Source organism: Cyanistes caeruleus, chromosome 2 (assembly GCF_971803275.1).
Source record: "Cyanistes caeruleus chromosome 2, bCyaCae1.hap1.1, whole genome shotgun sequence".
NCBI lineage: Eukaryota > Metazoa > Chordata > Aves > Passeriformes > Paridae > Cyanistes > Cyanistes caeruleus.
In genome coordinates this window covers 81,054,269-81,078,861 of record NC_141702.1, presented here as the reverse complement: position 1 = coordinate 81,078,861, position 24,593 = coordinate 81,054,269, and the positions used below count along the sequence as shown (strand labels likewise).

The window sequence follows — 24,593 nt, the reverse complement described above, 5'->3', positions numbered from 1 at the left end:
TTAATTATAAATCGGTTATTAAGTAGAAACACTACAATGGAGTGTAAGCATTGGTAAAATTGTTGTCATTAGACATTCTTCATGAAGACAAATTGAAAAACATACTTAAATGTTCTGAACATCTTTTCTACAGTACAGAGAGGAAAGGGAGTGATGGTTATAGTAATGCATGTTTACTAATGCTTCTACATTTAAGAAATTGCAGGTATTGCATAGAAGTAATGGTTTTTCAGCTATATGTGATGGGGAGAATATCAGGATATGTCTCTGTACACAGAATAGCTGGTGTTCCCTTGTTTGTCGAGTTCTGTAGGGGAGAGTGATCTCTTAAATCTCTTGGTCCATGACCAGAGAGGTGCCTGATGCCCAGGGCTGGGGTTGTCCCAGTGTCCCCTGGTGCCCTGCTTCTGGCTGGGCAGTAGGATGGGTCCTGGCTGCCCGGCCCGGGGCAGAGCACCCCCCACTACCACCCGCCAGTCCTGGGGTCCCCCAGCCCTCACTGCATCTTGGCATACTCACTGCTTGTTTGTTTTCTCCACTTCTCTCTCCATTACTTACAGATACACAGCTTGGGAGCATAGTACAACAATGAAATGACACAAGTAGACTCTTTTAAAAATGTATTCTTTCACAGACAGGGGACATCCAGAAGTCTATTTAACGTAGTAAATGCATAATTTAACATTAATTATTTTGTAGCACAGATACAGACAATGAACAAAAACTGATTGTCTAATTATTCCTAGGTTCATATTGCAAGGCTGTATCACAAATGGGATTATTAATGGCTGATTATCATGTATCAGAAGGTGGCAGCACAACACAATTCTTAACCACAATTGTAGCTGTATCACTATTATTGCCTGAAATATCAGATATTTGTGAAGAATGAAAAATGATACTGGTTTCACAGGCCAACATTGGTGTTCCATGACTCCTAGTATAAATTAGTAAGAAACTGAGCACGAGGAAGATGGTATTTTTTCATGCATGTTTCATGTCCCTCAGTCAAGGACTTTTGTAGTATTGTAAATCTTGTCACTGAAAGTGTTATATGTAAGGTGAAAACCATGACCAAAATTTTCATTGCATCTGTGTTACAAAACTTGTATGATCATAAGCTTGATTTTAACCACTGTTTTCATATTCTAGAAACTACACAGCAGAAACTGCAGCGCTGAACTAAGTGAGAGGAAGGGGCTGGGAGCAAAATAGTTTCCTATCAGATCCTTTAAACTCCATGTTATTACCAAATGGGACCTGACTTTTTTTTACCACAAGCACTTCAAGCAACATCCTCGTGCTGGCACACATGCAGACTGCCAGATACAGCATCTAGCAGTGCCAGATTTTGCAGACTCTCCTAGGGTATGACTTACTTCAGTCACATCACAGCTCTGCTGGGTGTGAGTGAAGTGAGGCAGGAGGGTGATGGCAGCATTCCCATCCCTGGCAGTCTGTGAGAGCAGAAATAGTGTGGGACAACAAGGAGGCAGGACTTGTGTTGAATGTTGCTCTGGTAGAGGCAGGGAATAGTTACGAGTAGCTGGAAAATATGAGTGAGTGCGGGAGTGAGAACAACAAATGCAGTATTATACATACTAGAAGTAGGATGCATGGACAAGGATTATGTCTAAATGACTGACTTCCCTGAGGCCATTAGCTATTCACACCCACAGGGGCAGGGTCATTTGAGTAGATAGTTTCATTTCAGAACACATGGATGTGTGGGATTGGGTTTTGCTCTGTAACTAGTTTTGTGCAGCCAGCCTTTTTGTCTCTTCTGTCTATTGTAGTGCTTCTTGCATATTTTCAATCAGAATCGGAACTTCTTGGGACCTGTCTGAGGAGGTCATAGACTTACACATATAATTTTGCATATGCTTGGATTGTGCTGCATTCAGAGCCTTACTGTTATAAGCAGATTTTACAAAGATCATCCCTCCTTGTATCTACTATTTTTATTAGGCAATCAGATTTTTGAACAAAATGAAAAAATTCACCACTGGTCAAGATGAACAGACCACAGAGGTTTGGATCATGGGAACCACCAGCACTGTGAATACATATTCAAATGTGCTTAAATTTCCGTGTCATTGAATTGAATTTTAAGTCACAAGCTATATTAATTCTTCTGTTATTTTGTTTTTAATCATACCATAAGTCTCATTAAAGCTTTATTACAACCTTACAATACTTTTGTTTCTAGTCTGTGACATTGTTCCTCTTAGACTACTTTGAGGCATTGCCAGTTTGATTAGAATTTTATTTAGAGCCTCAGAGCAGCTGCACCAGGTTCAGCAGTAAATGCAAATGATGAATATATTTACAGCGTAAACAGAGTGGTGATAAGCCACTTTGTTGCTCTGTTTGATTCTTTGAGAATGCAGCAGCAACATAGCGGGGCTGCCTTCTTCCTGACCTTTTATAATTGTTCTTTAATGCAGTTAGAATTTGTATCTTTATAGCATTTAATGGAAGCACGTATTTTATTTGTTATCTTGCATCTCGGTAGATTTTGAAGTGATTTGTTAACTACATAAATATAGACTATATTCTCTAAATATAGATTGAAAACAAGCATAACAATTAGAGAACAGCAATGTAAAAGTAACTTGCACACAGTACAGTGCAACACAATAATAAATAATTTGGGGAGAAAATTGCACGAACAGTTTCAAGAAGCTTTAGAATATTTAATGTATGAAAAAAGTAGACATTGCTTACTGAGCCATCATCTTAAAATTCCACATAAATTTTCTTGTGTACTTTTATGTGCACACTCCTGTATGCAGGCTCTGACTTAGTATCTGCATTCTCCACAGACAGTCTTGTATTGCAGACTTATTAACAAAGATGTTTCTTTCCTTCCTTCCTGCCTGTCTGCCTGTCTGCCTGCCTGCCTGCCTCCGTCCTGCCCCTCTTTTTTCTTTCAGGGAGATTGGTTGCATTATCAGGTCACTGGGTTGCTTCCCAAATGAGGCAGAAGTACAGGAACTGCTTGCACAGGTAAATGTTTAGATCTCTTGTGTTTTTTTCAGTCTCCAACTCACAAAAGTTTGGCCCTTCTGCCTTGCTGAATGGGAAACCTGAACTCTTTTCCAAGATATTGGAAGTGTTATGGAAGTGTTTCTAGCAGACATGCAGTCTTGCAGGTTGCTCTGAAGCAAACCTTTAGGCTGATGAGGTAAGAATATTGATGGGTTGAAGTGAGGAGTCTTTGACTCTCTTTTACCCAAAGGGGCATTGTGACACTGTGCCAAGGTGCAGGGACATTTATAGAAAATGGAGGAAAATTTGGTTTTGGCTGATGAAACAGAATGCCCTAAATGTCACTCAGATATCCAAACTCTAACCGTCTCACTCTTCTGGACATGTCATGGAAACACATTGCAGGGTTAGGTAGTAAAAATTAGTACTTGAGCAGGTGTTAAAATTATACATCACATTCTAAAAATACTCAGAGGGAAGGCCTGCCTTTTTATTTAACTAGATTCTGGTATTGCTATCTTATATCCAGACCTTTCAATATTCTGTCCTTCATGAGGTCTTTTTCAGTTTTGAGATTTCTGAGTGAGAATCTTTTCTTACTTGATTACTTAAGCTTGTAAATCAGGTTTCGGGACATAAAACTTCACAAGACCTAGTGATCCTCTCATTCTCCCAGTGCTAGGCAGTGATAAGGTAAGGAAATTTATCACATTTCTCCACAGTCTTTTCCTACGTTAATTTTTGTCTCCTTACATCATGCTTATAATAGAAAAGTGGTGTGCTGGTGCCTTGGTGTGGTGTGGTTAATAAATAGGACGAAGAAGTGAGAAAAACACTTCACATTCTTTTTGCAAAGGGGCATGCTGCTTTAAGGAGTGGACAGTGGTGGATCTGAGAGGTGGGGTAAGGTCAGGATAGTGGGAATTGATGTCTCTTACTGTTTTCTTGCTCCAACAGAAATTTGGATAGTTGCAGTGTAGTCTCTCCTCACTAGGCTTGTCTGGTGTCTTGTAGGTCAGAATTTAGTGTGAGAAGTCTTGCACTAAGTCTTGTGAAAATGATGCAGCTGCTTCAGATGAGGAAGTGCAAAGAACCATCAGAGGAGAAAGCTCTTTTAACACGACTATGCAGTCTGTCTGCTTCTGCTCTGGTTTTGTACTCTCAGAACTGGATTGTCCCAACTCCTACTGACAAACAAGAGAAAATGGAAAGAGAAGTTGTGGTGCTTAATATAGATGATATTTTTAGTGTCCCACAGTGACTTTTCTTTACAGCAAATGGACAGTGCAACTCCTCACTGAAGATACAGATTTGTGAACAGGGGATGCTTTGACAAACCCATTCAAGTCCAGGGGAACCAGGAGAAATTAAGGCCTACCACTTCCTCTGGAAGAGATTGACAGTTTTTTTTTTTTTGCCCAGTTTTCAGTATTACTGAAAATGTGAGATAATTAATATATAAAAAGTACACTGCAATGTAGCCATGAGGTAGAAGATTCTTGAGATACAGCAGTGTAACATGTATGAAAATGCTGATTGTAAAAATATTAAAGTACAAATACTGCAAGAAGAAAGAATACATTCAAGAGTAATGGTTAACCTTAAGGAATACTGCGCTGGAGAATAAATAGCAAAGAATGTTTCATGGTGTCTGTAAATGAAACTTTACTAGGTTTAGTACCAGAAGAACACTGTCTTCATGTGGAACTCTTCATATATTATGGTAATTACAGGCATATCGTAATTCATGTAAGATGCCACTATAATTGGCTGTGGTAATGTGATTTTATCTTAATCTAGATAAGGTAAAAATTGTGTCTGTTAGCCAGTTTGTAACCAAGCTATTTCCCCAGTATTGTTTCCCATTGTGAGCTGTGATTCATTTCTGTTTCTCACTACTTGTGTCTCCTCATCTCATCTTCCTACTAGCCTAAACTGGCACGTGCTGCCATGCATTATTCATATCTGCAAAATCAGCATTCATATTATTATGTTATCTCTATAAATTATCAAAAGTGTTTCTTATATTGCCTTATACTCAGTTCTGTACTTAATATCATATCTTAGGCCTCCTTACAAAGATAAGATTAAATGCTAAATCTAGAGATGGTGAAAACTAATCTATGGGTTACTACAATGCCTGGAATTCCATGCAGTGCTCTGCCTGGTAACTCTGGAAGATGTTTTTGTTTCTTTATGTTTCAAGTGCCCCAGTGTTATGGCTGGGAGAACAGAGATACAAAACATAATAGGTGCTACAATACAGTTGTCATGGGAGATGTGGATATACCCAAAGGAAAGAAGTAGAGTGAAACTCACAGAGTCTGAACAAGCAAATACTGTTACTGTAAAAAGAGGAGGACATACAGAAAAAGAAAAACATCAATAAGAAATGAGATGTAGAACAGGAATGAGCACAAGGAAGAGTAAGAAGTGTTAGAAATAGGACTAATTTTAAGTGCTTAGGATGCTGCTGGATCTATACAGACTGCGAAAGGGAAGCTTTTTGTTCCACATCAGAGGAAGCTGAGGATGCTGATCACCTCTCAGGACTAGGTTTTGCCAGGCATTTTGTTACATATTTTCAATCAAGCAAGCAGCAAAACAAGTCATTCTGTAATGGTAAAAGTTCCATTTGGTTTAGAATGAAGCATGCAACATCTTCATTTCCTTGCTAAAGATCCTTTCTGCTAGGCTCACCAAATAGAATGGAAAATATGTTTTTTCAAGCCAGTTTCCACTCTAAAGCAGCAAGCTGTGATGGCTGTCTTCTCTTAGCACCCAACCCCCTTCCAGAACACTGGCAGAGCACTGGCAAAGAGCATGCAGCAGCAGTTGCAGCTTTCCATTTAAGCAACTGGAAGTATCAGGAACTGCCCCAGCTCTGACCCAGCTCCCAGGAGGAAGATTCTTTACTAAGTTTTTCCTGGCTCAGTTAGAAGATTTCAAATCAGTGCCTGTTTGAGTTTTCCTTCAATCTGGGCTGTGTCTCAGGGGACCTAGCAAGGTGTTGCTGCTGCCATGTGAGACCTCAAGGCATGAATCCAGATTCAACACAGACAGGAACAGGCTAGCTCCGCTAACAGGGCTCCTTTCGGGAGCAAAACATAAAATTTTCAGGGAAGGGATACACCCCAATGACATAGAGTAGTTTTGACCATGTTGCTTATCTTCTGTGGAAGTATAGGAATGGAGTGAGAATGCTGCTAGAAATCCCCAGTGTTTTGGGACTAATTTGTCATTTATTTGGGAGGCAAAGGGAAGCCTTTTTTGGGTAGCATTTTATAGGCTGCCTTATGGCTGTTTTGGTCTGCCCTGACTCAGTCTGTCTACCTCTCTGGTCCTTCCCCTGACAACTATCTTTGACTATGAAACATGAAAGCAAAAAATTCCATCCTTAAGGTGCACTTGACTGGAGCCGTATCCAAGCTAGCCAATTAAATATGCTCAGAAACATCCTTGGGTGTTGAAGCCAAGTTGCACAGAGCAGCTCATGACCACCCTGGTAAATGTTTTATGGAGAGTGGCTGCACCAACCATCCTGCTGGGGAAAAGTCCTGAAGGTCCAAGCTGGGATCTGCTGGGGGAAATGTTGGGTGGCACAGTTCAAAATGGTGCCAAGGGAACATGCTCATGGTTTGCTGTAATGGGGGTTCACATTACACTGCTTGGAAAGGCTCCAGATCCGGTTAGACTTTAATAGTATGACTTCAGCCTGAATGTTTAAACCTCTGCTGAGTTATTGTGGAAGATAAAATCAGTTCCTCGGTGTCAGGTTCCTTTGCATGAATGGTTTTGAAGCACAAGAGGGCAATATTGAGTTGCTGCAAGTGTCTATAATAGCAGACCTGTATTTCCCTGGGATATTATCTCTTCCTCAAATCTCTTTCTATTTGATCACAAGCCTTTCACTCAGATGTTACAGTGCCATGTGACATAAAGATCTGTTATAAATATTCAAAGTCGAATGCTGTAATTTTAATGCAGGGATCACCCCAATTTTCTGTTTTTTGGATTATTTTGATAATCAAGAGTCATATACCTTTCCACACTTAAGCTGGTCTTTTTTTAGATAGAAGTAGAAGAACCAGGTGGATTTGTTCATCTGGAAAAATTTCTTCCAGTGATGACAAAAGTTCTACTTGATAGAAGGTAATGGAAAGTAAATTTTATGTGTCTGTAGTTTATTCCAGATTGACAGAATTGATTCTGAATAAACATATCTACAGAAATTTTATGAAGCTGGAAGGAGTATAGATCTTCTTTGTCATTTAAATGTCATTTTACATTAGCTGTATAGATTTTGTTTCAAAATTAGTTTATCTACATTAAATTGTGCTATACTGATCATATAAATAATATTAGCTTATATTAATAATATGTAGCTTTTGTATTTTTAATTGGAATCAGAATTGCTATTGTGTATCTCTGAAATATTTTGTATGCAAATGAAGGTAAAAACTATTGCTTTCTCTGAACATATGAGTTACAGTTACTAAGAAGCACAGAGTGTTAATGTATTCTAAATAAGTTGTGTAAACAAGCTTCATATTTGTGTCTCAAAATGATGGCCAGGTACAGCTGAACAGACGCAATTAGCCCTCTCAAAGACTGCTGATCTAAAAGTGGTCACAAAGCATGGAGGTGCATAGAAGTCTGCAGATACACAAGGACTTGTGCTCTTTTGACATTTTGCACTAAAGCAAGATTACTTACAAGGAGTTTATTTTTCATTTAAAGATGGCAGTCAAGGCTTTTGAGAAACTCAGTCTTGAAAATTCTGAAAAGTTATTTTGCACACACAGAGGGCCTTTGGTAGGAGGGTGTTCTGCACGTAAAGTAGCTGTGGCTCCACACTGATGTTTACCCTTTCACAAAAGGATGCCTTGCTTCTCTGGGCTCTCCTTCTCCTGCTGCATACCTCTTCATGCAAACACACACACACACACAGACAGACACAAAAATACCCCCTGCACGCTTTCCCCAGGCCAGTGCAGGCTTGTCAAGACCCACTTCATCTTTTGGGGCACTGTGTCCATAGTTCATTTACGCAAGGGCACGTGAGATTTGGATCACAAAATCCAAGGCTTCTTAGCACATTTGATTTTTAGATAGTAAAAGACTGAGGCGGGTTTGGACAAAGCAGTCAAGCAGTTAAAACCTCCCTGGATTCAGCTCCTTCTCTTTAGTATTCTGGGGGTTTGGTGAGAGCCTGCTGGGATATGGAAGCTCTCCATTGCTGCACTGAGATTTCTTTCCAGCTCCGAAATCAAGCATGCATATGCATGCACACACGTGCCCAGTTCTTCCCTCTCTCTGAAATTGTTAGTGACAGACCTTTTCTTTTATAGCTACCAGCCTCCTTTGCTCATCATCAGCTCATTAGACTGTCCAAGTCCCACTAGGTGATCTGTTGCCTAGCTACCAGCCTACCTGGACAAAACTTTGTTTTCTTGGTTTGTCCATTTCTGTTCAGTGCATTGGCTATGTAGAATGATTCATCTGTTGCTGATTCCTACTAACCCACCAAGCCAGCCCAGACATGCAGAAGACATTCATCTGGCTCCTCAGCACAAGGCTAATTAAACAGTAGTACAACAAAAGATGTAAGAGTTAAATATATGGACAGTTACAAAAGGTCAGGCTGCAATTAAATGTTTGATAGACAAAACTTAGTAAATTCTCATAGAAAATAAGCTTTCCTTTTCTTTTAGTACTTGTATTTAGTTTTTTCAGAACACTGGTGGACAGTAACTTTTCTGATTCCATGGTTTCAGATTCCGGCCTATTCCAGAAGATGTTATTCTACATGCATTTGAGGTCTGTAATGAAATATTCAAGTACCTATTTGCTGGGAAAAAGTTGCTGCTTTTTGATACAATAAGCTTGAAACCACAAATTTGATTATTTTTCTTTAAAGGCTTTGGATGAGAATAAATGTGGATATATTACCAAAGAGGACCTGGTTAAACATTTGACTGAAGAAGGTAATGACTTCTGTAATATCTGTATTTATGTAAAAAGCATTACATATGTGTATGGCACCTTGAGGTCCTTACCCTGCAGGCCAAAACCTGCAGGAGTAGATACATTGTCTTCAAACAATGCTGTCGCTGTGATGAGTGGCTGCAGACGAGGATATTTCACTGGTCAACGATGCAGAGAAAGACCATTTATCTGCCTGCTTGCAGACATTATAAAATAGAGATTTTTATTCTTATTCATAATTCAGTCATGTCTGGATATTTTGTGATTCTGTGCACACCTCCGTGATCACTAACTATGTGACTTTTTTGCTGTCCTGTTAAATTGCAGCTTAGATTTCCGGATGTTTCAGTTGTTTCAGTGCTCATTCATTCTTACATTATCTTGATCTTAATTCTAGAGCCGCATGCAAACAAAGAGATTCAAAGACAAGATTTAAGTTGTACATTCTGTAATCCTCAATATCTCTTGAAGAGCCTGCTTTTCTTGTGTGGCTGACTCATGCACACCTGCCTCATGTTCAAAAGAGTGTGCAGGCTTTGTGCAAGACCTAGCCTCAGATGGTAACCTGGTTTTCTGAGGGATGAAGTAGGCCATCAACAGCTTTGAAGAGAAAAAACAGAAGTCTTCCATGATGTGAATATAAGTGTAAGGATAGCCAAATGAGAGATAATAATTCTAATGTGCACAAGATAAAAACTCTAACAAAAATGGTTGTTTCAAAATCCGCGACAGAGAGGAACAGGCTGTTATGTTGCCTGGGAACTAGAAGATCAGATAGATCCAGAACCTCTGTCTCCTTTCATATAGACTGGCTCACTTGGTGTGCAGGACTTAAATTGGCAAAAGGGAAGCAATGAGATCCTTAGTTTTGTTCCTTTTCTCCTCTGTGTGAGAATCAAAGGAGATCCTTTCAGGGGAAAAGCTGTGGAGTTTGCTAGTCCTTGAAAGGATTCTTACCAAGACATAGTGTTATTCTCTGTTGTCTTTCAGGTGAGCCCTTTACTCAGGAGGAAATGGAGGACATGCTTGCTGTTGCTCTAGATCCAGAAACAGATATTCTTCACTACAGAGACTACCGTACAAAGCTGGTAGTAGATGAAACTAAGACCTTCCCCTTTAATGTCTGAGATGCCTTTTGGTAACAGCACCATGGCTTGACAGATAGTTGAAATATGTATTTCAAAGTATAACAAAGCTCAGCTTGTGACTTGGTGCTTATAATTAAAATAAAATCTGTGTAGTTATGTTTCCTTGGCTTATGTGTGCGTGTGTGTGTACATACATATACATATACATATACATATACATATACATATACATATACATATACATATAAAATATATTCACACCTGTAAAAAGAGCTCTTGACTGTGTAAGGTCTAGAAAATAAAATAATGGAATTTTGTTGAAAAATAGCAGGAAAAATAATGTTAATGAAGTCAAGAAATAACTTTATGATTGCTTTTGAAAAACTAACAGAAAATGAGACTGGCATAATATGCAGGTAAGTGAGTATCTTAAGGTGACTAATACTAGTAAGATGAAGCTTTTATGTTTAACTGTAATCCTTGTTTGTGTTTAACTAATAAGGAACCAGGTAGGTTATATATTTTGAAATATTATAATAGATCAAATAAACTTTTTATAATTTCTAGTGTCTTTCAAGTATTTGTGTTTTGTTTACCATAGGCTATTGAACTGTACCAGTTAGTTCCAGTTCATATTACTAATCCACTGTCATGGTATTTTGCTTTCATTTTAAGCATGCGGGGAACACTCCAACCATTTCCATAGTCAACCTAATCCTTGAGAGCATTTTGGTTACTATAGGCAATGAACAGTTCCCCTTTTGTAATCAGTTTGACAGTCAGTAATTTCTACTCTTCAAAACTTAGGATCACAGGATGAGAACTTGATTTTCATAAACTGATGAAGTACCATTTTTCGACAGATATTAGTGTAGAATGGATGTCTCAGCTTTTCTTGCTAGCAGACCACCACAGATCTCACAGCTCTTCTCATTTCTGGTTTGATAATTTCCTGTTACTGTATGGCTGTTCTTTAACTTGAGTTCAGGTTCTTTCCTGTCCAGTTCTTGCTGTACATCATCTTCTAATAAGTGACCAGCAGCTGATGAAATCTCAGCTTGTAGGAGATTCTGTGTTTTGCTCCTCAAGAGTAGCATCTTGCACTTTGTACTCCATCTCATTTCTGTTTTACTACTCTCTATCAAGTTTGCTTTCTTCCTGTACTGTGTTCTATCTCTCCAACTGCAGTTTGTCCCAACTGCATATTCCAGCTCTGTGTCATCCACAGCCTTCATCAGCTGATGAAACCCAGGGAAGACTGACACGGAGAGGCACTGAATCCTTACTCCTTCTCATGCCCTTCTAGTGGCAGCGCTGAGAATAGAGCCTAGGGCTCCTCCTCATATCAGGTCTTTTGCCCTGCCCATTTGTTTCCTTTGGGCTGGAAGCTCATACAAACTGCTTTCATGTGCAGCTACTAGTGATCTGCTGTGTTTCACACAGAAAAGATTAGCATGATCTAAATTGAGTGATGTAAGCAGTCTGAAAGAGACCATTTTTTGATTCACCCTTTACTTCTCTAACCCAAGTTGTCTTTCACTGATACTTGCTTAAACAGCAAGACAATGAAGAGTTAATGCAGGTAGACAACATTTGCACAGTTCTAAGCTGCATCTGGGAAACACTGTTGCACTGCTCCTAACTCAGCCATGCACTCTGGTTAATACATTTACTATGTGTTCCACTTCATTGCCAGTGAAGGAAAAACAAAGGCTGTCATTAGTGTTATACTGGGGGAAGATACTGGTTTTTGAAGATTAAAGCAAGAGCAACAGAGGCCTATTAAGAAAGTATATTTTTATTAGCCTTCTTCAGTCTGTCTTTCAATGCTGAAATTATTTTCTGTTGATGAAACCTTCTTCCATTTAATGGAAGATGTGTTGATGTGTTGTACTGGACTTCTGAAACAGGTGATGTGAGTGCAAGTTTCATTCATATGCAGTCTTGGAGTCCTTGTCAGTGTCATCTTGGATATCAGCAGAAAGATGTTTATTTCAGGATATCATTTCATACCTCCCAGTGCTCCAGAGAGAGCACAATTTGTTTCTAGCAGTGTTTCCCCAGAGGCTGCCTCAGCTATTGCTGTGTCAAGTCAGGATGTCCATGTACAACACTTACAATTCATAGTGCAGATAGGATCTTAACAAACATTCTTTTATTATATATATATATATATTTCAGTTCTCAAATGCAAGGAAAGAGGGTATTCTTGAAAGTAAAAAGTGTGATTGTGTCTGAATTTATTGTACAGCCCCTCTTCCACTTCCATCTTCTTGTACCTGTCCCCAAGAAAGATAGGTGCAAACAGGACAGACAAAAGCAGATTGCAGTCTTATCTTTGAGCATAAGCAAGCAAATTTTATTGCTACAGAGTTTCAAACTGGGGGTGAAAAAATTGTCAAGAACCAACATCAGACTGTAGGATCCTAAAACCTAAGTGCACTTTGGCAGCTAGGATTAAATTAGAGATTAAATAGACCTGACAGGCTTCTAAAGCAGCTGTCACATAGGTCACCCCAGAAGAGTCTGAGTAGTAACCACACATGACTGTTTCCTTGCCTGTGCCTTTCATCACTTGCCAGCCCATGGCCACCCTTTTCCCCATGGGGTGGTAGGCTGCATGAGGGACTGAGTGCCCTGCTTCTCTGTGCTCCCTGGGGATGAGCAGAGACCCATATGCTAGGGAAAGGGAGAGGAGACTTAGGGAACCATTTTGGTGAAACTAAAACCCATCTTTGTTTCTAAATTTGAAGGGAAAATATGTTACTTTGTCCTCTTCTTTGAGGTGAACAAATTGAACTGCTGAGTGGGCTTGAGCTGTCTCTTATTACATACCTCTCCCTGCTGGCTGTTTTGCCTCTTCCCTGAAGATCAGGAACCAAGGTAAGGGACTGGAACAAAAGGAGAAATCTCCAGGGAGGAACCAGTGTAGCACCTGGATTTCACACAGGGAAGTAGAGCCAAGGCATTGAAAAAATTAGGCAAGTCGGAGGGTTTTTTGACCTAATTGAAGGAGGGAGAGGGAAGGGAACTCATTATCCAGATGTGAAAAACAAAACAAAATTAAAAGGAGAAAAAGAAATCAAAGAAGCAAACACTAGAAACCATCTACATGTACAACTGAATCAGCAGGCTGTTTACATCACTGCTATGAGTTGTAGTCTGGACAAGACTTTACTTGTTTAAAATCTTAAGTAGGTTCAGCTGTGTCAGGTCTTATCTATTGTATAGTGGAGACCTCAATCTTACTGATACTGTGGAGGAATTCTTCTAGCTGCTGAGCTTGTGCTTGGGAGTACAGTTGCTCATATTCCAGGTAATACATTGCTTTTTGTGTTTCCTTCATCAGCTTTGAAGTTGCTTCTCCAAAACACTCTTCTGTCTGTTAGTGATAGTCCCATATATATTCACACCTGAAGACTTCAGTGTTTTCCCACTGCAATGTGTACCAACGTGGTATTTACAGCTGCTTGAGACTCTCCACTGGCTGTGGGCAGAAACAGAAGTTGCAGGACTTCCTTCACCAAAATACTAATGGGCCAGCATCAGACCTGGGACTCCAGGGAAAGAACTGGGTTCATCTGTGCACCTTCACCCATGACATCGCACAGAGCCTGTAAAATGTTCAGGCTCTTAGCTCTGCTCACACAATAAGAATTTTCTACCTTTTCCTCTTGTTTCAGTTGGTCTTTTCTTTTGGTTGTCTTATGTGTCATTTTATTAATACAGTTGCATGATATCTCATGAAGATTGAAAATTCAAGAGAGTTTTGCTTTGCTCCACACTGCTGATGCACTGCTGTGCTCTCTGACAGCTGCCCATATCAGGGTGAGATTTATCACTGGATCTAGACTTGTTACCACTGAAATCAGTGTGGGCAAAGCCTTCATCACAGGCAACAGGAAGAGCCTGGGCCTTCAGTTTCATGGGGGAAAGTGGTTGGGGATGCTGGAGTTCAGTCAAGGCTGGGATAGGCATGGGAAGTTAGGATTTTTTATGACCAGTAATACTGTTATAATTGTGTGAAAGGGAGACAGCAGTCTTGACAATGACAGGAGGTTGGCAGACAGGTTTCATTTTGGACTTCATGAGAGGTATTGGAAGGTCACACAGTCTCTTGCTACCTGACCCTCTATGTATAAAGGCAGAGGAATTATAAAGACTAGGAGACAGGAAATATCAGTAAACTCACTAATTCTGTTTGCACAGTGTTTTGTACTATGATGGTCTGATTGAAATCAGTGCCTACAGACCTCCCTGTAACATAATTAATAAAGTTCTCAGTCTTCAAGTTTTTTGTTCCAGACTGCATGTTGAGATCTCAACTTCTAAACAGGTCAGTCCACATCAAGTATGTTTGTTTTTTATTGAACACAACTCTGCTTCATAGTATCTCATGCCATGATAGGTTTGACTATAAAATTAACTATTACAACATCTGCTCTTACTGTTGGAGGGTGTTTTTGGCAGGTCACTACTAGGCATGGGGACTGTGCTGATTTAAAAGCTAAAGAATGATGTAGGTGGAAACAAAGCAGATTCTCCCATTTAACCTATTTTGAATCCCTGGGGCTACACTTTGGCTTAGTGTAGTTCAGAAAGCCACGAAAATATTACTCACTATGCTGAAAAGATTGATCACAGCATTTGTGTCCTAAGGCCCAAATCCTAAAGCTCGTATTCAGAGAGAACATCCATTGAATTTAAAGGTAATTCTGTCTACAGAAGAGCTTCAGAAACAGTGATGCACTGGCTCACAAGGCACTGTAAAAACTTTTTAGTTTCTTTAAAGAAGACTTATCTGTCGAAGATCCAACAGAGATGTCCAGTCAGCTTCAAGTCATGCCACTGAAATGACCAAATCTGTAAAACCATGGGTGTAAGTAGTTAATTCTTGTCTACAGTAATGCAAGCAAGAGTTAGCAAGAGTCATCATGCTTAAGCACAGCAGTGTAAAATTTTCTTTTCCTGCTATTATTCTGGAGACACTGCAGCCTTAAAAACACACATATGTTGCTTCTGTGTTTTTGTATACTAAACCAATTCCTTTTATTCTGGACTCTTTCTTCTAGAAGCCTTTTGGAAGAGGCTTCCTTGTTGCAAATACCTGCCTAAATGGTAGCATTAAAAAAATAGCTCAAAATAAGATGTTTCAAGTGGATATTGAATATCCACTTGAATATTTGCTGTCAACAGCAGTCTCTTTCCTACCAAGACAGCAGCATCCCCCAGTGCAGAACAGGTCCTAAGATTTACCTTATGGTGTGCAGCCGTGTCTTCCCCTAGACACGACCCTAGTGCTTAAAATAACCAGACTGGAGTTCTAAGAGTTTCTAGAGGTGTGGTTTTGAGCTGATAATGCAAGAATTTGAAGCTCTCTGATGTTTTCCACATCTGTGAGTTATTCAAGTTTTATGCATTACAATATATTTTACAATGAAGGCTATGTTATGGTCCATTTGGAAACAGGTAGCAAAGACTGAAATTTTAATCCATAGTAATATAGCCAGGAAAAACTCAGTAGTGCGACATTAAGGATTTTGTTCCAACTTTGTTGGAACACCTATCTGCATGGCAAAGTTGCACTCAATATTGCAGAGATGAAACAAAAAAACCCCACACCATAGCCAGTTTTCATGTGGTCTTAAGCAGTTGCCTTGAGAAGCAATTCCATTCTTCAGAGCTCGTGCAAAGACAGAGGTACACTGAAATTCAGCTCAAATTTAATGGAAAAATTAAACAGGAGAACCTGTCTCTAGTTCTTTGTGCTTTGTCAAAGTTGCAGAGATAGATTGTTATGCTAAATGTGATGGTCTACTATCACTGAGATCATGAGGGGGGGAGTTTCTGAGGAGATTGTATAACTAGGAGTAGGAAGAAGATACTCTAAGTACAGGGCCCTTGACTCAATCTGTTTAAGACAGAGAGAAGGCAAGAAAGAAGGCAACAAGGAAGGAAAGGAGAAGACAGAGAAAAGGAAGGAAGTGGCGGGAGGGAGGGAGGGAGGGAGGGAGGGAGGGAGGGAGGGAGGGAGGGAGGCAGGAAGGAAGGAAGGAAGGAAGGAAGGAAGGAAGGAAGGAAGGAAGGAAGGAAGGAAGGAAGGAAGGAAGGAAGGAAGGAAGGAAGGAAGGAAGGAAGGAAGGAAGGAAGGAAGGAAGGAAGGAAGGAAGGAAGGCAGGCAAAGATGCAAGAGCTCTACCACAGCCACAGTTTGCTGATGTTCAGGAAAGAAGACGTGTATTTGCTCAGGATAGCTATTATTTGATGTACAGAGCCTGGCATAACCCCTGGATTTAGCTGTTTGGATGCAGTTTGTTTTCATTGCTTGTCTAATCTGGAGGCACAATGCAATGCTGCTCTCATTCATCTTTTTATTGCAGTAGCACTCCAAGGCTCAAATGGGGAAAACCCCCAACAGTTTAGTCTAAGAACATCTATCACAGAAACCAGGGACACACAGAGTAAACCCGGTTATTATTTTTATAGCTATTTAATTGCAGATTTTTAATATTTATATTAAATAGTCATGAGTTTTCTCTGCTGCTCTTTTGCCAGTACAGGTTTCTTTTGATGTCCCACCAGAGTACATATCCTGGAACCATCTGTAAAAATGCACTGGAAACAGAGGTAAAAGAAACTACTGAAAGAATGTAAGCATTGGCTTTACTACACCAATGTGAAGAAGGAGGTTCATCCTTTTTCCTTATTTCCTATTGGCAGTGTGCACTGGGATTTCAGGAAGATGTTCTCCCAAAACTCTTGTGGCTCCAATGGGGTAGAACTGAGTAAAATAAAGAAAAAAATAAAGAAAATAAAGAAAAGTGGCATGCTGAATTGTGTCATTTGGATTTTCTCATGTAAAGGACTGAAATTTATTTTTCCATTTTTTGAACCACAAAGGGATGCAATATATTTTGGCAAAGCAGTACAACATGACATGCATTTGTTGGTGATATCTCTGGTTTCCTCCTCAAAAATGTACCACCTCTCCAGTATAACCAGTGTATTAATTTGAGTAGGGGATCTGCCACCAGAACTTACTCTTTGAAACAGCTAAATGAACACTGGAGTCAGTAGCAGACACTGCAGAGCTTAAAAAAAACCAACCCAACCTAAGAGATAAATCTTTTTGTAAGGACTTTCCCAAGGCTATGTTCTCTCTGGCAAGAGATGATGTAGCAATACCTAGTGAGAGGAAGAGTTCCAGTGACAAAAGGGAATAATGATAACTCTTTTGGATGCAATGGCAGAATTTTGCTAAGGGAATCCCCCAAGCTCCGTAAACTGTCTGTGTAGCATCCTTATTTCAGAACATAGGCACTTGGTGCTGAGGAGGAAGAACCATTTAAATGTTCTGAGGACTTTTTATGCCCACAGATATTAGTCCCTAGCTGTGGAAGAACACATTCCTTATGTAAGTGAAGCCAACTGGCCTGTGATAGCCAGAAACTGCTGCTTCCAGAGGAGGCAATGTCAGCCGGAAGTATGCAGCTAAAAAATGAAGAGAAAGTGTATTCTGTTTTCTCAGGATATCACAGAAGTAGAACTTCATTGCTCACACCCTGTTCTCATGGGGGAACCAAAGGCTTTACAGTGATCCAGTCACAAGGGGAAATGCTGAACTGTAAACTGCAGACATTTGAGGCATAAAGTTAGAAAAAGTGACCTACAAATAGATGTGTTGAACCCTTACACCTTTTACAATGTTCACCCCAAGACAGATAAAGTCAATCATGTCATGTGCTATTACATGCTTACAGAAAAGTGAGCGCATGAAAAACGTTTGAGTTTAGAGAAAAAAAAATACACAAATCAAGAAGTGAAGTCCAATTTGATGATGAGGGCTTTCCAGATTAAGTTCCTACAATAAAAGAAGAAGCAACACCTGCATTCAGAGACTCACAGTGAAAGAGTGGTTGCCTGGGCTAATATGAAATCTTCAGGAGCTCAATAACCATGGAAACCTCAGTAAAAGGAATGCATTATCAATAAAATTCAAAAAAGAGAAGAAGAAATGATAACTGTAGAACCTTCAGAGGCAAAAATACATGTACTTCCTTCCCCAGAGATGCTTGTAATACAAACAGGTTTTATTTTTCAACAAAAGTATTCTTACTGGCATCTATAGGAAACTATTTGATGCAAAGGCTTTGTAATATCTTTCATACAGTTGTCACATATCTGCATTTATGAAGGCCTTGGTTTTAGAAGCTTTTGGACAAATTCACTCTCAGTTTTCACTTAAACAAGAAATAAATAATCTGTCTTCCTTACTTCTCTCAATAGCTTCAAAAATAAAAAAGCCATCTCCCAGTTTGCTCTCCTCAATTCACTGCTGTTTATACTTTTGGGCCTGAAGCTGCAATGGTATCCTTGGTTCTTGGGATGGAAAAAGATTGTTTTGTCTAACTAAACTGTGAAGAGAACTTGCTAACACTTTATGTGAAGTTCAGAGCAATATGTCACAGCACAGCTGGTCTGTGGCAATTAATTTGGGCATAAATAAGAAACCCAGTTTGGCTAGCCTGGTTTGATAAACAGGTCCCTGAGAACAATGAGAGGATGTATTCAAACCCAATCACATTCCATCCTAAACTGCAGACATCTCACTGGTCAAGGAGCAGTATTAAAACAAGCTCTTTTAATAAATAATGATTAATTTAATAAATAAATTATTAAAATCAGCTGTTTAGACCGGGGAGTTTCAAACCCACTATATAAGGAGGCTTCCATAATAAAACTGTGGCTGTTGTCAGATGGATCCCTGAGAGTTTGTGTCATCCCTTCTCCAACCAATGACCCCACGTAACAGTCCAGAATCTGGATTATATGAAAGCTAGAACTTAAGGCATCAGTTAATGTACCCAATTTCATGGTATTGTGTTGATCTCTCATTGCTCTAAAATCTGCAACTTGTGGTATTTCCTTGGAGTTCTCTTTGCCTGTCTTGATTCTTGGAATGTGCCATACACATGCCCCTAGGGAACTGTCCTAGTTTAGGGCAAATTTGGGAGAAAAACTCCAAATGGGGGTTTCCCCCGGGAAATGACCCCTCCCCCCCCCCAACTGGTCCGGGAAAGGAAAAAAATTCCTTGGAGAGAAGTGGAAAAAAGCTGTTTATTTAACAGAAATTGAATAATATTAAATAATAAAACCTCTTGCTGTTCGATGGGATGGCAAGTCTAGGAAGAAAAGTCTTTTTTCATGTGGTGTAGCTCGGCTCGCTCAGGTTCTTACCAGTCCTTCTGGCGCTGGAAAAGTGCCGAGGCCCAGGCCCCGGTGGGCCACAGGCGTGAGCTCCCGGGGTTTGGCTGGGTGTTCAGTGCAGAGCAGGCTTGCACAGATCTAAGAAAAAGGGGGGAAAAAAAACCAAAGGTCCAGGGAACTCCTCTGCCTCAGCTAGCTAAAACTAACTAAAAACTGGAGAGAAGCTCTGTCCCGCTGTCTGTCCGTGCTGCAGACACCACAGTCCAGGAGCGGGGTGTGTGGGAGTGATGTTTTTCCTCAACACACTGCGCGCTTCTTCTTCCCCCTCTCTTGCTCTCAAAGCCAGTCTTAAAGCTGCAGAACTTAATATATAACATAAACCAGACGATTGGGGATACCAGTATCATAAAGTCACCCCAGGACAGGAACCAAGAGTGCCAAACTACCTTCTCATCTTCTACCTGTTCTCACACTGGTGCATCCAAAAAAACATTATTTCCTACATTGGAAGTCTGGGTAGTGAGCTGTGCCTTCTTCAGCAGTACTTTGATGGGTCAAAAGTTCACATGTAAGAGCATACTTTGACTGCCATCTTCCTCCCCCTGGAGAGAATGCCTCATTCCACAAGGATTCTGGTGGCATCAACTGCATACTTTGGATGCCTGCTACTTTCAGAACTCTGTAGATCGGCCACACACTGCTACATTCACAGGTTATAAACGGTTTCCATTTTTGCAGAACAGGCTTTCAATTCTTTATCAATTTGAGTTCCATGATCCACTTTCCAGCATGGCCAGTCTGGTCTGTGGGTCAAAGGAAGCTGTTTCCTTGTAAGCTGAGTTTGTCAGGACAAATTCTTCATGTTTAATCCTCTTACTGACATCTTCAAGAAGGTGAAAAGAAATCAAGCCTGAGAAGCCAGAGAGGTAGCCTGGGACCTTCTTACAACAGATGTGATGTCAAAGTGCACCAGCAAACAAGTCTCATTAAGAGACCCCATCCTGGCACTAGCCACCTGGCAGGTATTGTGAATAAGAGAATGAAGAACCTGTTTAAATTTAAAGAAGTTCTTACCTGCTTGAAGAAGGCATGCAGGAGAATTTTTTGGCTAGTCTTGTGCTCCATGAAAAAAAAAGTTCTTGTGGTTGTGATGTATGGAAATGATCCTCATTTATCAAGACAAGAGCTGTAAGGTTTTTGCGTTTTAAGGATTGCTGTTATCAGTATCTCATGTGGCTAAATCTTGAAAAGCAGTCATGAATATGCAGGATGTTTGGTTTAGTTAGCAAACTAACTTCATATATGTAATCCAGTAAAAAAACACCGCCTTGGCTTGTTTGCTCAAGGGAATGTGAGTTTACCATTATTCAAGACTGAGGACCATTACTGTTAACACTTTTGAGATGTGTAAAATAAGTGTCTCTAATGATTTCTTGCTTCACTTCTTAAAGCTTTAATATCTCCTTAGTAAGTCTGAATACAACTCTAATGCCTAATTAACCCCAGCTTTATTTCACTACTATGCTATAAACAAAAAGAGCAGCAAGTGTTGAGGCAGGTAGGCAGCCTTTATAGTAAACAGTTCAGCTTAGGAGGAGATGAGCATGTTTTTCTTTAAACACAGAAAATGGTAAACACCAAGTCACCCAAAAACCCACACCCACCCACCTGCTCAACCTTTGCCAGACTCCTGAACGCTGTCAGGACCTTTCCCTGAAGAAGCATACAAGATTGTAGCCTTCATTTTATTGTTATTTGCATGGCAATTACTAATCCTGAAGCTGCCATATGGCCCTGGCTGGCCATTGTTTTTCCAGATGGACTTGAATGATAAAAGCAATTTTTTCTGCCTAGTTTCTCACAGACTCATGCAACAGAGATTCTTCAACTCATGTGGACCCCTGCTGATTAGTTAGCATCTGAGCACCTTCCTAAAACACTTCCTTAAAAGATTCTAACCTTCCTTTTGAAGTCCATGAAAATTTGTTCCAGTCAAGCATGTGGAAGAATATGAGCAACTGGACAAGCCTGACATGGAGAAAAAAAGGTAAGTCAGCCATCTACACTTTTTAGCAAAATATGTTTGCTTTCCAGGTAAGTCTGAGAACCACCTTCATGAGACATCAACCCCTACAAGTGAAATTGAGGGTGTCTGACAGGATAGACTGTATCTCCACACAGGTTCTCCAAGTGCTGAATGGTATCTAATAGGAGAATTTCAACTTCAGAAACTTTGACAATACTCTTTCTCGTCCCTCTGGAGCTTTCTTCATACTTTTTAGCAACTAAAATGTTCTTCTGTCATAGATACGTCAGCTTGAAGCCCAAAGAAAATGAAGATTCTTTGAATGATACAACCTTAAACAAACTCCTTTCTAGCAGGTGATCCTTACATCTTATATCCTTGTCATCACTACCCTGAGGCAGAGTGCAGCTTTTCCTAGGAAAAAAATCAGAATCATACACTTTTTCTGTTTTAAATAGGCCTAGCATGCTACAGAAACACTCCACTTGAGATATTCCACTCAGTGGTGCTGGTTCATTTATTTATTTGTACATAGACACAGAAGAATACACATCCCAGGCTTGCAATATCTCTTCCACCAAGAAAAGATATGATCCTCGCACAGACTAAAATATAAATAATATGGGAGCAAACACCAGCCTCCCACTGCCAACAAGAACACAGATAACACAAGATCACCAGTCCCTGTCCTCATGCTGCTTCCCCAGCTGCACTTTTTTCCCATTAGTGAAGAACGAAGCCCTGGCTTCTCCCAGGAATAATGGAGTGGCTCCTGAATGCATTCACAAACATAGAGATTTGACAGTTCCAGGGCACAGTTTCCATCTCTTTTGGGCCAAAGGCATGCTTCATTTTGTAGTCTCATTAGAGAATGAGCTGTATGAACATACTGGCACTCAAGGCTTCTCAGTAAACATCAAAATTATCAACAAGTATCCTCACTTAGCAATGTTCATCCCAGAATATTGGTTCATACTTTCAAATAGGACCAGCCTCAGCTGTCACTGCAGCCCATCATGTTTTTCTGTCACATACCTAACTGCTTCCCAAAAATCCTTGGTCACAGAATGTCATTGTGAATCTCCTATAGCACCAGCCATTTCCAAGCCCTCACCGAGCCTGTGCTATGACATTTGGAACAAATGCGTTATTGTAAATTGATGGTGTTGCATTACTGCAGATCAGGCATCATGCAGTGAATACAGTGGTGAGGCTAGCAGTGGTTAAAATGCTCAATAATGCTAATTGCATGGGTGAACATTTCTTTAATACGGACAAGATTAAATAACCAAATTAAAATGTAGGTGATTATAAACACTCTTGAGCCTTGTCTATGCATAAAGAGACATCATGATGGGCCTGAGAAAAAAGGCAGTGAGGAGCTGTGCAGGCAGGCTAAGGGTTTTTTGCTTTGTTATTTCCCTTTTCATTCCAATTTTGTGTTATTGTTTTAACTTATTTCAATTGTTAAACTGTTCTTATCTCAACCCATGAATTTTCTCACTTTTACCTTTCCAGTTCTCTTTCCCATCCTGCTGGAGGGGAATGAGTGAGTGGCTGTGGGGGATGGAATGCTGGCTGGGGTTAAACCATGACTGGCTGTTAGAGTAAATTGGCTTTTTGAGACTGATGCAGCTTTATGTCTGAACATAGTTCAACTTGCACCTGCTCACATGGGTACAAGCTAAATGGGTGTAGCTAGTAGAAGGATATTTAAATTCAAACAAATAATCATCAAGGAGGTCATGCTGATTTCATTAAGGGAATTTGAACTTACATTTATGTTAAGCTGGTGAAACTTTCATCAGCAGATAAGCTCTATCTAAAGAAGAGAAGACCTAGTTTTGGTAACATGGGGTAATGCATTTCACTCTGCCAGAGCTTTCCAGCAGTAGGAAGAATGCCCATCAGTTTCTGGCAGTCCAACTCTGAAGATGAAGTGCTTGTCTTGCTAGATGCCTAGGTATGGGATTGTTTTCTCTCTGTCATGGTGTCTTACAGAATAATTATGGATCAGAAAAGACACACATCAAAATGCAGAGGGTGGGGACATGCTGCTGAGCACAGCTGCCCTGTGCTTGTGTTGCTTCCAGGGAGCACAGCCTGGGGCCACAGACAGAGACTTCCACAAAACTGTGTGTATTCCTGCCCTGAATCTGGGCAGCAATACCCTAAGCCTGCCTGGGTGCCCAGTCAGGCTGTTGGAGTCAGCTCCCCCAAACTGATGTTTGTACTCAGTGACAAATCTGCTCTTTTGTTTAAACCTGAAAGAAGTTCCTGAACACAGCAAACTGTGTTCACCTGGAGCACTGACTTCAAGGCAACCCTCTTAACAACAGGCATGCCTTACTCATCCCCTGCTCCCCAGAGGTGCACTGCCAAGTCTGAACACCCTTGACGGGCAGATGCAGAAACTGAAGTTGCCTGGGTCCAGTCATGAATCCTCCTGGACTTCCCCTCTAGGTTACTCATGCAGTCAGAGCAGGAGAGCAGAATACACTGCAGAAAAACTCATTGCAGTAGACAGGGAAGGGCAAAGAGAGTGGCTCTTTACCTTTTTTGGCCACTGATCTGCATCTACAGGATAGGCAAGGTCTGCCATGGTTCTCCCTCCTCAGCTGCAAGTTAGTTGATGAAGAGAGGGATACAGGGACCAAATTTTGTCTTTTGAGGCAAACTAGAGGCTGGTAGCAAAGAGAGAAATAGCAGCCAAATAAGCCAGCCATCAGCCCTCTGCAGTTGCTTCTATATAAAGAATATAGTCAGTGTGGAATGATCTACAGCAAAGAGAAAAATGGAATAATAAAACTTTTGGAAATCTGTATGCTCTAGGGTTCACTTTTAACCCTAAACTGGGGATAAAAGGAGTGTATGAAATGTTTGAAGAGGAACCAAAAAAGAGTTTCAGATGAAACAGATGCTCTGAGATCAGGAGTGCCTACTGCTATAAAAATCTCGGGAACATACTCTGGTCAGACCTCTGATGCAGCTTATAATGAATGTAATTCTCTGTTGCTTGAGCACTGAGTTGAATTAGCTCCCCTCATGTGAGCTGAGGAGCAGGAAAGAAATGCCTGCTATCATCTTTCATTTAAGGTATTTACACATTCAAGACTATGATAGTGCCTGTGATGTCAGCTCTGTTGCTGATCTGCACTGCTATAAATTACTCCTGCAACAAGAAATGATGCAGCATGAAAATATGATGATATAAATGCTTTGCTGCTTGTTTCTCAGGGCTGCTTTGCTTCGCTTTACTGTACTGTGGCCGCTTACTGCCTTCCACACCATCT

At 40.3% G+C, this 24,593-nt stretch overlaps 1 protein-coding gene across 3 annotated transcripts in view; it reads left to right on the top strand.

The window, feature by feature from the left end:
• DRC8 (dynein regulatory complex subunit 8) overlaps window positions 1-10,234 on the top strand; it is a 31,010-nt gene extending 20,776 nt beyond the window's left edge. For all 3 annotated transcript variants that reach the window (XM_086878174.1, XM_086878175.1, XM_086878176.1), the window contains 5 exons: window positions 2,937-3,009; window positions 7,064-7,143; window positions 8,769-8,811; window positions 8,912-8,978; window positions 9,970-10,234. In XM_086878174.1, coding sequence (XP_086734300.1) covers window positions 2,937-3,009; window positions 7,064-7,143; window positions 8,769-8,811; window positions 8,912-8,978; window positions 9,970-10,106 — 400 coding nt within the window. In that variant the 3' untranslated portion in view covers window positions 10,107-10,234. The remainder of the gene's footprint in view (window positions 1-2,936; window positions 3,010-7,063; window positions 7,144-8,768; window positions 8,812-8,911; window positions 8,979-9,969) is intronic.
• Window positions 10,235-24,593: the final 14,359 nt, after the last annotated feature.